This window comes from Balaenoptera ricei, chromosome 6 (assembly GCF_028023285.1).
Source record: "Balaenoptera ricei isolate mBalRic1 chromosome 6, mBalRic1.hap2, whole genome shotgun sequence".
In the NCBI taxonomy this organism is placed as follows: domain Eukaryota; kingdom Metazoa; phylum Chordata; class Mammalia; order Artiodactyla; family Balaenopteridae; genus Balaenoptera; species Balaenoptera ricei.
The window spans coordinates 116,931,029-116,945,955 of NC_082644.1; the positions used below are offsets into that span (position 1 = coordinate 116,931,029).

Sequence of the window (14,927 nt, forward strand, 5' to 3'; positions counted from 1 at the left end):
TAAACCTAGCTAGTCTATTGGCAATTTTAATAAGCACGTTCTTCTATAACTCCTTGATAAAAAATAGTTGAGTTTAAGGCAACCAGCTACTGAATCCTTCCCTTAAAGATCTCCTTACATAAATTAAAAAATAAATAATAAAGAATAAAGAAAAAAAGATCTCCCTACAAATTCCAAAGATAAGAGGCAAAGGAAGTTTCCACACAGAATTAAAAGATTCATACTCTAGTGGTCGGATAAACTAGCATGAAGCAATATAACATAGTATTTAGTGGTTTCCACGTGATTCCCAGTTCAACCTGGAACAAATGACTTAATTTCTTAGAGCTTCAGTTTGCTTACCGGTAAAGGGGGATAATGCTTATACCTACCTCCTATCTCATCAGATTGTTCCAAGGATTAAATGCAAAAATGCACACAAAAGGTCTAACGAAGTGCCTGATAAGGGCTCAATAAATTCCTATCACTACAACCACTTCGTCAAAAATTTCAGTGTGAAGAGCCTCAAAAAAAACCAAAGGACTAAAGACAAGCCACGAACTTGGCATTTTGCACCGAGTCAACGCTGCTCGGGAAATCAGTCCCATCAACGGCCAGGCACCCTGGAGGTACCCCCACCCTTGGAAAGCGGGGTGCCTCGGTGGGCCGGGTCGCGCAGGCCCAAGGTCGCTTTCCAAGCTCCGCCGGGCGGAGGCGACGACCGGGCTGGTCCTGCCCAGCGACTGCTGCCATGGCAACCGCCACAGGGTCCCCCAATGAAGGCGCCACCTCTTCTGGCTAAACCTAAAGTCCTCACAGCGGAGGCCAACTGAACGGCCTCGAAGTGGCCAGCTTAGGCCTCTCGGCGACTTCCCCGGCCCCACAGTCCAGGAAAAAGACCACAGTTCCCGCGCCGCTGCCGCGGAGGCCCTGAGCCCTCCTTCCAGGCCCTTCCGGCGGCCGCCGTCCTTTAACCCCCGGAAGTGGGCGGGAGAGGAAGCGGCTGGTGATGCTGGAATAAATATGGCCGCCCCGGCGTCCGTCGGCTCCTCGGGCTCCCGCAGTCCTCGGCTGCCCGCCGGCCTTCGGCTGTTCCCCGTACTGGGGCTGCTGCAGCTGCTGGCCGAGCCTGGCCTGGGCCGCGTCCACCACCTGGCGCTCAAGGTAAGGCCGACCGGGGCCGGGTAGGAGCGGGCCGGGGGCCGGAGGCCGCGGCCACTCCCGGGGGCTGGGGGCTACTTTGGCCCAGAGGAGGGGGGGGTGGTCTGTGAGCGTTTGGGTTCCCGCCCTTTTTCCCGGGCGCGGCCTCCCTCCGAGAGGGGTCTGTTGGGAACTGTGGGAATGGCGGGAGTCCTCGGTCTGTCTGGAAAGGGTAGGAAGATTCGAGCTGAAAGAGGGGAAGGGGCTGAACTGCGGCGTAACCCCGAAGGACTCCGGAGGCCGCGTTTGCAGTCCCTGCTGGTTTCCCTAGCTTCCTTGCCGACAGCAACCTGCTTTTCCTCCTTCCTTGTCACCTCCAACTTTTATGCCCCACTTCGCTTGTCCGCGGTCCCCACTTGTCTGTGCCCTTGTACTTGGCAGAACCTTTGCCTCAATTTCCTGGTTCGGCTTCGGGCGCACTCTGGACCGATCAAAGCGGGAATCTCCAGGAGGAATTTCAAATCTCGCTTGAAATACGTGACCGGAAATTTAAACCCAACGTTTAAAATATGTTTCTAATTAGAGGGCCTGCCTTTTTATCTCTCGCTCCCGTCATTGTATAGGGAAGAGATTTATGATAGGCCTAGAATGATCCCTTGGATCTTGCTTTATAACTCAAAACATGCCTCCAGGCGATTCAGCAGGTTAATAGATCTGGAAAGTAGAAAAATAAATCGTTATGACTCAAAGCCTTGTGCATTGTTTTCGTAATATACAATTTTCTTAGAAGTGTGGGATTGTAGAAAGTTTGTCTTATTAAAACAGTACTTTAACAAAGCATTGTATTTTGTGAATGTACAGTTTAAAGAATACAGAATCTGGATTAAAAAACCTGGCCAGACCCATACTCCATACCCTGGCTATCAGTTGTTTGTAAATAAAATGTATACTGATTAAAATGGTTCTCAACCACAGGAAGCCAAGTGAGACTTGGCTCCTTTTGGGAATCTGCTGAAAGGTATTGAATCTCTCCCCAGAAAATGCAGGTAGAAATGTAGGCAAAACTTTCTTGGAATTTCTAGGGCTTTATAATCCTGTGGAAGCTTATCCATAGGCCCTAGTCCCCAGGTTTATGACTCCAAGAGATGAACTCCTAAAATTCTTTCACTTTATCGTTTGGGATCATGAGTCTTAGATGAAGTCATGAAACTGAGTTTATGTAGTTTATAAATTAGAGACAAAGCTAATACTAGAACACACTGGATCATGTCTCTTGGCTTTGGGCATTTCTAAAATTAAAGTGTCAGATGGCCAGCATCAGTAGGCAAATACTGACAATATTGGTATAGAGGAGAAAGTATACTATCCTCAGTGGTAGAAGCAACCCGAGTTGGTGTAATTCTGGTGATTGATTTCTCCATATTGTGCTAAATTAATTAATATTTTTCATCTTTGTAATTGTTTCTCAAGTACTGTGGTGCCCTTTCCATAGTCAATACTGTAGTTGCTCCTTTTCTCTTAAAGTAAACAGTATGGCGTTTTGCCCAAGGAAATGGAAATCACCTGAAGAGAGCCTGTCAGAGCAGCAGCATTAGATTATCTTCTTTTGCTTGAGACTGAGAGAAATAGGAGAATTTCAACCATACACCAAATAGACAGAATAGTATAGTGAACTCCCATGTAGCTGTCACCCAGCCTCAGTAACCATTAACCAGTGGCTAATTCTGCCCTTTCCCCACACAAATCACTTCTCACTTGCATTCTTTATTATTTAATTATAAACAAGTCTTTTTTTCAGTTTTTATTCAGTTGTCTCATCCCATGCTACATTTTCCATCATTCTTCTGGTTTTCTCAGTCTTCTCAAATTTCTTCTCTTTTGTTCTTTCTTTAGATTCCTTAACTTTCTGAAACAACTTTATTGAGGCATAGTTTATATACATTAAAATTCACCCATTTTAAGTGTACAATTCAGTGATTGTTAGTAAATTTACTGAGTTGTGCATCTATCACCACTGTTCCGCCATAGAACATTTCCATCACCTCTGTAAGATCCCTTGTGTTGCTTTACAGTTAATTCCTGTTCCCACCTCCAGCCCCAGACAACCACTAATCTACTTTCTGTCTCTGTAGATTTGCCCTTTCTGGATATTTCATGTAAATGGAATCACACAGTATGTGATCTTTTGTGTGTGGCTTCTTTTATTTATGTTGTTGAGGTTCATGCATGTTGTACTGTGTATTAGTAATTCATTCCTTTCAATGGCTGACTGCTGTTCCATTGTATGCATATACCACCTTATGCTCAGCCATTCACCAGTGATGGACATTTGGGTTTCCTTTTTTGGCTATTGTGAATAATATTGCTGCAGACATTCACATGCAAGTCTTTGTGGGGGCATATGTTTTCATTTTGGGGGGTGATAGCTAGGAGTGGAGTAGAATTGCTGGGTCATATGGTGGATCTGTATTTAACTTCTTAAGAAACTGCCAAAGCACTTTCAAAGTGACTATACCATTTTACAGTCCCACCAGAAATTTGTGAGGGTTCTCCTTTCTACATATTGTGCCAACATTAGTACTTCTTACGTTATTTTAGAGTGAATCAAAGTCATCATGTTGTTTGATCCATAAATATTTCAGTATGTACCTATAAGAAACAGGGACTCTTTCAAAAACATAACTACAATGCCATTATAACAAAAAAGAAGTTAATCTTTAATATCATGAAATACCAAATCAGGTTCAAATTTCCATTGGTCATAAATGGATTTAAACTTTTTAAAAATCAGAATCTAAATATTGTCCTTACAGTATGATTGGTTAATATGTCTCTTAAGTCTCTCTTGATCTAGGGGCGATTCAGCAGGTTAATAGATCTGGAAAGTAGAAAAATAAATCGTTCCTCCAAGCACCCCTGTACTGGATTTTGCTGATTATTTCCTTGTGGTGTAATTTAGTATGTTCATCTATCCTTCATCCTATGTGGCCTAGATATGCTGGATCGTGTGTGTGTGTGTGTGTGTGTGTGTATTTAAGAAAAGCTAGAAATTCAGGCTTTTATGTGAAATTAGCTAGCAACTAACTCAAATTTAAAAACGAAAACAAAACACGGTGTTGGCCAAATACAACACATTTGTGGGCCAGTCTAAGTCAGTGGACTGCCAGTTGGAGAGCTGTTTAAAATATAGAAGTGGCTAGGTAAGTGACCATCAGCTAGCTCAGTTAAATGTTACTGTATTTATTTTCTAAATTCAGTTTGTGAGAAAAACTAAACTGAAGTATCGTTACTCCACTTGCTTTATATTTGAAAGCAGTTTAAAATATGAAGTTATTGAGGAACATAAAACACTTCTTGTGTTCTAATATTTAGTACAAAGAGCAGAATTGTATTCTAGTATTTAGTGAAAAGTTTAAAACAACTTTTTTAAAAAAGGAGAAAATACACCGAAATGGTAGTTGTCTTTAAGAATTATGGGAATTTTTTTTCTTATTTCATCTCCAGAGCTGACCCTTCTTCTGAGCTCTGGACAAGTATATCCGATTTCTTAACCCCCGTTTCCACTCAGATGGCTCATAAGCACCTCTGTATGTTAGAAACCAACCTGACCTCCCACTCCCTTCACCCTCAACCTATATGTACTCTTTCTCTAGTTTTTCTTTTCTTAGTATCTGGGACCACCAGTTGCTCATTTTCTCAAGTCAGAAATCTTTTATTCTTATCTTCTCATCACCACGTTCCATAGATGTGTGTTCTAAATAAATAGATCTCCAATCCATTCACTGCTCTCTCTCATCACCACTGTGACTGTTGGGTCTAGGCCATCCTCATATCTCTTGGACCAGGGCGGTCTCCTCATACCTGGTGTCCTAGCATTATTCCAGTTCGTATTTTGTTTTGTCGCTGGAATAATCTTCCTAAAAGCCAAAGCCAGTCGTGTCAGTCCCCTTTTAAGCCCATCAGTGGCACCCTAGTCCCCTCAGGGGGAACTCAAAACCCCTAGACCGCCAGTCTTTCTGTTAGCCAGCCTCCTCTCTAGTCTCATTGCCCTTCCTTTCTTTAGTTTCTTAGTTCATGTGTGTGCAGCTTGGTGAATTTTTTTAATGACTGAATGTACCCACGTAACCAGCACCCAGGTCAAGAAGCTGGACATTACTAGCACACCAGAAGCCCCCCTGGTCTTCTCTTCCAGTCACTAAAAGTCTTGAAATAACCAACACACACCTAAACGAGGAGGGGAGAGGTCTTGTCCTGCTCAGTTTTGTACTGTAAGGCCACACAGTACTGTAGTGGGGCTCAAGCAGACCGATGGGGCAGAATAGGAAGCACAGATAAGAGACTTATGTCAACCTGAGAACTTGATGTGCAGTAGAGGGGGCATCATAGGGCAGTGGAAGTTAGGACAGATTGCTCTCAAGTGGTCTTAGGATAAGTAGCTGGCTCTCCATGGGGGCGGGGGGGGAGCAGGGAATAGATGCCTACCGTACAAAAATATATATATTCTACGTGAATTAAAGACCAAAATGTGAAAACAGAAACTCTAAAACTTTTAGAATAACATATCGTGAATATTCTATGACTTTGGAATAGAGAACGATGTTTTTTAAAAGACATTTAAAAATACTATCAGGAATAAAGATTGATGGTTTTTTTTTTTATTGAAATATAGTTGATTTACAATGTTGTGATAATTTCTGCTGCACAGCAAAGTGACTCAGTTATACACGTATATATTCTTTTTCATATTCTTTTCCATTATGGTTTATCACAGGATATTGAACAGAGTTCCCTGTGTTATACAGTAGAATCTTGTTGTTTATCCATCCTATACTATATAATAGTTTGGATCTGCTAATCACAGACTCCCAGTACTTCCCTCCCCCACCCCCCGGTAGGTTTTTTGAAGGAGAAAAGTATCAGGAATAAGAATCAATACGTTTTCTCCTTCAAAATGTAAAAAGACTTATATAACAAAAGAAAAAAAAGAGACTGGGAGAAGATACTTGCAGTATAAAAATCAAAGATTAGTAGCCAGGATATATGAAGAACTTAAAATAAAATCCAGGGACTTCCCTGGTGGCACAGTGATTAAGAATCTGCTTGCCAGTGCAGGGGACACGGGTTCGATCCCTGGTCCGGGTAGATCACACATGCTGCGGAGCGACTAAGCCCGCGAGCCACAACTACTGAGCCCGTACACCGCAACAAGAGAAGCCACTGCAAGGAGAAGCCTGCGCACCGCAACGAAGAGTAGCCCCTGTTCACCACAACTAGAGAAAGCCCACGCACAGCAACAAAGACCCAGTGCAGCCAAACATAAAAAATAAATAAATATTTTAAAAATCTAAAAGGAAAATGGACATATGATATTTTATTTTTTTATTTTTTTTTAATTTTATTATTTTATTTTTGGCTGTGTTGGGTCTTCGTTGCTGTGTGCGGGCTTTCTCTGTTTGCGGCGAGTGGGGGCTACTCTTCGTTGCGGTGTGCGGGCTTCTCATTGCGGTGGCTCCTCTTGTTGCAGAGCACAGGCTCTAGGCGCCTGGGCTTCAGTAGTTGTGGCACGTAGGCTCAGTAGTTGTGGCTCGCGGGCTCTAGAGCGCAGGCTCGGTAGTTGTGGCACGTGGGCTTAGTTGCTCCGCGGCATGTGGGATCTTCCCGGACCAGGGCTCGACCCTTGTCCCCTGCATTGGCAGGCAGATTCTTAACCACTGCGCCACCAGGGAAGCCCGGACATATGATATTTTAAAAAAAGCATTTCACAGAAGAAAAACCCAAATGGCTGATAAACCTAGATGAGGTGCTCAAACTCATGAAGTACCAGGAAATGCAAATTCGGTCAACATCAGCCTTGATTTTCCCCAAAACTGGGAGAAATGAAATGTTTGATGACATCAAGTTTCAGTAAGGATGTACGGAAACTTTCATATACTTTGGGGATCCATTTGGCAATTTCTAGTAAAATTGAAAATGTGCCATCTAGATATATATATACCCTCAATCCCCACACACATAATGCATAAGATATGTACAGGGAATGTTCATAACAGCATTGTCACAGCAGAAGATTGGGAATTAACCTGAATGCACAAGTAATGCTTTGGGGAAATGGATATACTGTGATGTACATAATGATGGAACACAAGCAGATAAAGTGAGGAACTAGAGCATATTCAATGTATCAACACAGGTAGGTGCTCAAAGAATACAGAGTTGTCTGAAAATGCAAGTTGCCAGACATACACATACACTGTGACACAGTTTATCCAAATTTTAAAAACATAGCAGTGCTATATGATGTTTATGGTTATGGACATGTCCACTGAAAAATAGAAGTGCACTTAACCAATTCATGAGCTTGGAAAGCGATGGTGGAGCAGAATAGGGTTCAGTAGAGGTACAAAGGCACTTCACCTTGTCCATGAAGTTCTGTTCTTTTCCTCCTTCCCGCCCTCCCTCCCTGTGGCTCTGAAGCAACTGTAATACAGACATTTGGTAATTGTGGGGAGTGGGTAGACGGATATTTGTTGCTGTTCCTTTTACTGTTCTACAGCTAGGGGTATTGTGAGTCTTATGAGGGCACGGCTCGCTTGTCTCGCTGACCATCGATTGCGCAGGGCCTGACACAGATGAGGATTCAGGAAGAGTATGTTGAATGAAGAAATGGATGTGTGTCTGTGTTCCAGATTTTCTAAAATGAGCGCTTACTACTGGAAAAAGTATGGTTGCCAATGTTTATAAAAATACAAGTTCTCTGCACCTGGGTGGTGGGCTTGTGAGTGCTTAGTACGTGGCTGATCTTGTTATAGATGCCACCAAACAGCAAGATTATAAATTATGGCTCTGTACTTTTCTGTTTTGTTTGGTTAGTACCACTGAAAAGCTACAATGACTGAAAAATGTGTTTTAAATATTCTTAGATGTAAAAGGAAAACACCAAACTATTATTATTAGTTTATACCTGAGTGGTAAGGTTGTAGCTACTTTTCTGTACTTTTTCAATTTCATTTTCTGTGAGCATGTGCAAGTTTTATAATTCAAAATAAATGATATTAAAATAAAACAGAGATTAGAGGGAAATCTCCAAATTCTGAATAGTTTTCACAAGGTGGTGAAACAGTAGTGACTTGGGGCAGGGGAGAACTTTGATTCTTTTTTCCCTAATATAGTTGTCTTTTTTTTTTTTTTGGCCACAGCATGTGGGATCTTAGTTCCCCAACCAAGGATCGAACCCGTGCCCCCTGCGGTGGAAGCACAGAGTCCTATCCACTGGACCGCCAGGAAATTCCCCATTTATAATTTTTAAAAATTAAATTTGATTACAAAAACTATCCTATTCACTCTGGAAGTCAAATAAAAATGATTTTTTTGAATACAGTACTTCATTTTCAGAGGCATAGTTTACAGAAAACCCAAAATTTTTTTGCTTGGATAAAGTGTAGATTAGAACAACAGAAGTTACAATTACCTTTCGTAAAACATTTGAGGGAGTCAAATAGTATTTAGTATATGACAAGTAAGTTTGCCTTTTGGTAACGTAAGAGCTTTTCTGTTACGAGTCCTAGTCCTTGCTGTTCCCCATCCCCTTAGTTGGATTCTTCCGAGTTAACCACTGGTTCCATTTGGTGTGTCCCTTCCCCATTAAGGTCTTCATATACACATTTCCCACACGTATGTTTCTTTCTTTTCTTTGTTTGGTGTAATCACTTTATAACATCTAAGTCAGGTCAGGGTGTGTGCAGAGCTCTTCGATGACTTCTAAGCCGATGTCCAGCCGTCCTGGCCTCTTGCAGTCCTCCGTCCACAGAGCACAGGTTCACCTGAGGGTGGCACTCCTGGGTGCCGAGGCCCAAGTGCCCTTCCTCTTGATGCCTGCAGGCTGATGCCCGGCTCCTCTCGGTCCCTGCTCAAAGACGCCTTCCCAGCGAAGCTTTCTCTGAGCAGCCTCGCTTGGGTGGCAGTCCTGCACGCCCTCCTCCTCGCCCTTCCCTGCTGTGTTTCTCTGCAGCGCTCATCACCATTGAGCAGACCGTGTCTTATACTGTTTATTTGTTCTTATCTGTCTGTCTCTCCTAGAATGTAAGCTCAGCGAGAGAGGCCTTTTTGTTCATTTTTTCAGTGTTTTGTTCTCAAAACCTAGAGCAGTGCCCGTAGGTACTCAATAAATACTTGTTGAATGAATGAACTTTTTCATTTATTAGTTGTGGACATTTAAAAAAAAAATGTTAGTATATATATGGGTCTACTTCCTTCTATTTAACTACTACAGTAATATTGTAAGAGGGACTCACCATTTCTAAAAATCATTCTTTTGTTGATGGAAGTTTATAGTGTATTTTTACTGCTTGATTTTAGCTGTTATAAACAAAGCTGCTATGAATATTCTTGTCATATATCTTTGTGTATTTCTGTGGGGTAGATTCCTAGGAAAGGTACCAAATAGCCCTCTATAAAGGTTTTATCAATTTGCACTCCAGCAGTAGAGTATGAGCATGTTCAGAGTGTGCAGTTACCCACATACTCCACAGCACATTATGTCTTAGCTTGTGCCAACCTGATACGGAAGAGGTGACATCTTGTTTTAAGCTGACTGTTGGTGAGGTTCAGGATCTCAGCATGTTTATTAGCCCCTTGCTGTCTTTTAATTTCAGATCTTCTCTGTAGACCAGAAATTTTAGGAAAACTTATTTCAGTAAGAATATACTTTTCAGTGTATATGTGTTCTTAAATGCTGGTAAAGCGTTTGTGGTGGGAAAAATAAAGTTGCATGCAAACAGAAAACATGAAGAAGAGAAAAAAAATTGCACCCATAATTAAGACCCAAAACTTCACTTTTTTAAAAATAAATTTATTTATTTAATTTATTTTTATTTTTGGCTGTGTTGTGTCTTCATTACTGCGCATGGGCTTTCTCTAGTTGCCGCAAGCGGGAGCTACTCTTTGTTGCAGTGCGTGGGCTTCTCATTGCGGTGGCTTCTCTTGTTGCGGAGCACGGGCTCTAGGCACATGGACTTCAGTAGTTGTGGCACGCGAGCTCAGTAGTTGTGGCTTGCAGGCTCTAGAGCGCAGGCTCAGTAGTTGTGGCACACGGGCTTAGTTGCTCTGCGGCATGTGGGATCTTCCCGGACCAGGGCTCAAACCCGTGTCCCCTGCATTGGCAGGTGGATTCTTAACCATTGCGTCACTAGGGAAGCCCCAAAACTTCACATTTTAAATAAACTTTTTGGGTAAATTTTTGGCTTAGAATTTCAACAATCTTAAAGTTTTAATTTTACAAAGTAGTTTCTTGCAAATAAGAACAAACCTTTCAGGGGACTTCCTTGGTGGTCCAGTGGGTAAGACTCCACGCTCCCAATGCAGGGGGCCCAGGTTGGATCCCTGGTCGGGGAACTAGATCCCGCATGCATGCTGCAACTAGGATCCGGTGTGCTGCAACTAAGACCCGGCACAGCATGCATGCATGCACGCATAAATAAATAAATAAACAAATATATTTATTTATTTACCAAAAAAAACCTTTCAGAATAATCTGAAATAATCCAGAATAATTTGATGCTGCATTTTTTTTCTGAGATCCTCTATGATAAATTAAGTATACATTAATTCAGATGGCCTCATCATCAAGCTAATGCTTATTTCTTTGTTTGAACTAGTACTTTTGAGATTATAACTGTGGGCCAATTATGTTTCCACCAACTTCAGATAATATAAATCTACTAAGGAAGGCCAGGAAAAAATATAAGTTTTTACAAAAATCAGCCATATAAATATGTACCTGGGAACAGTCCTGTATTTTGTTTATGTTCTGGTAACCTTGACTTCTCATGAGTGAACAAATTCATTTAATTAACTTGATAAGCAGTTTACTGTGATTAGGAATATAACTTGTTTTTAAGGTTATTTTTTTATTCCTCCCCTATATGGGGAGGAATGTAAGGGAACAAAATTGACCACAAGTTGATGGCTTGAAATTTTCTATAATAAAAAAGTTTTAAAACAAACAAAAGATATACTGTTTATTTGGTTGTAAAAAGTATTAATTTTCTTTTTTTCTTTTTCGGCCGCACCATGCGGCATGTGGGATCTTAGTTCCCCGACCAGGGATTGAACCCGCATCTCCTGCATTGGAAGGCATATTCTTTACCATTGGACCACCAGGGAAGTCCTTGTAAAAAGTATGAGATGGATAAGAGCACAGGTTTGGGTTTTAAACAAACCTGAGTTAGAATACTGGCTTTGCCACCTACTAACATTACGATTTTAAGCAAGTTTTACCACTCTGAGCCTCATCTGTAAAATGGACATAACAACACCTGTCTCACAATGTTGTAATAAGAGTGAATGGTGATAGATAGAGTTCTTCCTAGCACAGTACTGGGTACAAGGTCAAATGTTTGCGATCTCTCTGATCCTTGGAGAAACAGACAAACCTTACTGCTGGTTCAGTGCTAATGGAAATGATTGAGTGGGCTTTGAAAATGTAATTAAATCTTCATCGCTTGTGTCAGATATTGTCATCTTCACCCCGCTTTGGCAACTCCTTGCCTTGTTGCCTCCTTTTACTTTGTCACTCTGCCATCAAGACACTGACATTGCTGCCTCTTACCTGGGAGAGTATCTGGAGGGACAGATGTGAGTGCTGAGGCTTCTCTCTTCCCCTCTCACACCCCATCCCCAGATGTTGCCTGTAGCACTCTGGCTGTAGCACTTACAGTGGACGGGATGTTCATCCCAGGGCCCCCAGATTTCTGGCTTCCTTGTGGTAGAAGGAGAGGTTTCCTTGTTCCTGGACAGTTAGGCCTGGCTGTTGGAGATTTTTTTTGAGACTGAGTGTTTATCACTTCTTGGGCCTCAGCCCTTAGGGGTGTTTTGTAGATATTGGTTTATTTACATTGAATTAAATCAAAGTTGAATGAGTGGTTAGAATGTTTGACCTTCCTGGTTACTTTCAATCTCAAAGTTTGTGTCTCTATGATTTGTATAGTGAAATACAGTTTGCAAAGTCACTTCCATACGTATCTTATTTGATATGGTGACATGATAGCTTAAAATGGAGTGTCAGAGGTTAGATTAGGCGAGGGTCCTGCAGTTATTACTGGCAAATGGTAATACTTAGAAATAACGATTGATTTTTTTTTTGTAATTACAGATTAACACATGGTCTTTGTTAGAAATTTAGGAAATATAGAAAAGTATGAAGAAAAAATTGCTACCCACCATCCCACTGGTACTAACCTTTTCATGGTTTGATGAATTTCTTTCAAATCCTTTATAAATAATTGTAAATATATATACCTTTTAATTTTTTAAAACAAATTTAGCTCTTACTGTATATAGTTTGATTCTGTTCTTTGCATTTAATATTTTTTCTAGCTTTATTGAGGTATAATTGACAAATAAAAATTGTATGTATTTAAGACATACAATGTGTGTGTATGTTTGTGAATAGTTAAGGTTTACTCTCCTAGCAGATTTCAAGTATACAGTATTGTTTTTTTTATTTTTTTATTTTTTATTTATTTTTTTTTTAGTATTTTTTTTAAATAAATTTATTTATTTATTTATTTATTTATTTTTGGCTGCGTTGGGTCTTTGTTGCTGCGCGCAGGCTTTCTCTAGTTGCGGTGAGTGGGGGCTACTCCTCATTGTGGTGCACGGGCCTCTCATTGCGGTGGCTTCTCTTGTTGTGGAGCACAGGCCCTAGAGCGCGTGGGCTTCAGTAATTGTGGCACACGGGCTCAGTAATTGTGGCTCGTGGGCTTAGTTGCTCCGTGACACGTGGGATCTTCCCGGACCAGGGCTCGAACCCATGTCCCCTGCATTGGCAGGCGGATTCTTAACCACTGCGCCACTAGGGAAACCCCAAGTATACAGTATAGTTAACTGTAGTCACCACGTTGTGCATTAAATCTGCAGAACTTACTCATCCTGCGTATCTGAAACTTTGTACCCTTTGACCAACATCTTTCCATTTCCCTCTGCCCCCAGCCTTGGTAACCACCATTCTGCTCTTTGCTTCTTAGAATTCAACTTTTTTAGGTTCCACATATAAGTGAGACTGTGCAGTATTTGTCTTTGTGTGTCTGGCTTATTTAACTCAGCGTAATATCTTCCAGGTTCATCTGTGTTGTTGCAAATGACAAGGTTTCCTTCTTTTTTAAGGCTGAAAAATAGTCCATACATGAACACACATTTTCTTTATCCATTTATCTGCTGACAGCTACTCAAATTGTTTCCATATCTTGGCTATTGTGAATAATGTTACAGCTATCTCTTCAAGATAGTGATTTTACTTCCTTTGGATTTATACCCAGAAGTGGGATTGCTGGATCATATAGAGTTGTGTGGTTTTTTTTTGGCCGCACCCGCGTCTTATGGGATCTTAGTTCCCTGACCAGGGATTGAACCCGGGCCACGGCACTGAAAGCAGTGAGTCCTAACCACTGGACTGCCAGGGAATTCCCTAGAGTTCTAATTTTAATTTTTTGAGGAACCGTCATACTGTTTTCCATAATGACTGGTCTAATTTACACTCCCACCAACAGTGTACAAGAGTTCCCTTGTCTCCACTCCCTCATCAACACTTGTTGTCTTTTGACTTTTTGATAATAGCCATTCTAGCATGTGTGAGGTGATATTTCATTGTGGCTTTAATTTACATTTCCCTGATGATTAGTGATATTGAGCACCTTTTATGTCTTCTTTTGAGAAATGTCTATTCAGATCCTTTATCCTTTTTTTAAAAAAAATATTTATTTATTTTTGGCTGTGTTGTGTCTTCGTTACTGCGTGCGGGCTTTCTCTAGTTGCGGTGAGTGGGCTTCTCATTGTCGTGGCTTCTCTTGTTGCGGAGCACGGGCTCTAGGCGCGCAGGCTTCAGTAGTTGTGGCACGCGAGCTTCAGTAGTTGTGACTCACGGGCTCTAGAGCTCAGGCTCAGTAGTTGTGGCGCATGGACTTAGTTGCTCTGCGGCATATGGGATCTTCCCGGGCCAGGGCTTGAACCCGTGTGCCCTGCATTGGCAGTCAGATTCTTAAGCACTGCGCCACCAGGGAAGCCCCCTTTATCCATTGTTAAATCAGGATATTTGTTTTCTTGCTATTGAGTTGTTTGAGCTCCCTGTGTATTTTGGATATTAACCCCTTATCAGATACATGGTTTGCAAATATTTTTCCTCATTCCATAGGTTGTCTCTTCACTCTGTTGATTGTTTTCTTTGCTGTGCGGAAGCTTTTTTGTTTGATGCAGTCGCATTTGTCTATTTTTCTTTTGTTGCCTGTGCTTTTGGTTTCTATCCAAAAAGTTATTGCCCAGACCATTGTTAAGAAGCTGTTTTCCTATGTTTTCTTGTAGTAGTTTTACAGTTTCAGGTCTTACATTTAAGTCATTAATCCATTTTGAGCTGATTTTTATATATGGTGTGAGAAAAGAGTCCAGTTTCATTCTTCTGCATTTGGATATACAGTTTTCCCAACACCATTTATTGAAGAGACTATCCTTTCCCCACTGTGTGTTCTTGGCACCTTTGTCAAAGATCAGTTGAACATAAATGAGTGGATTTATTTCTGGGCTCTATTTTCTGTTCCATTGGTCTATATGTCTTTATGCTAGTACCATAGTATTTTGATTACTATAACTTTGTAAGACATTTTGAAATCAGTCAGTGTGTTGCCTTCAGCTTTGTTCTTGTTACTCAAGATTGCTTTAAGGTCTTTTGTGGTACCATGTGAATTTAGGATTGTTCTATTTCTGTGAAAAATGCCACTGGAATTTTGATAGGGATTACATTGAATGATATGTATAGAATG

The 14,927-nt window shown here is 41.2% G+C and overlaps 1 protein-coding gene across 1 annotated transcript in view; it reads left to right on the plus strand.

Annotated features, from left to right (window-relative positions):
- Window positions 1-979: 979 nt before the first annotated feature.
- GPR107 (G protein-coupled receptor 107) overlaps window positions 980-14,927 on the plus strand; it is a 76,724-nt gene continuing 62,776 nt past the window's right edge. The window contains exon 1 of the mRNA XM_059925830.1: window positions 980-1,143. Coding sequence (XP_059781813.1) covers window positions 1,003-1,143 — 141 coding nt within the window. The 5' untranslated portion in view covers window positions 980-1,002. The remainder of the gene's footprint in view (window positions 1,144-14,927) is intronic.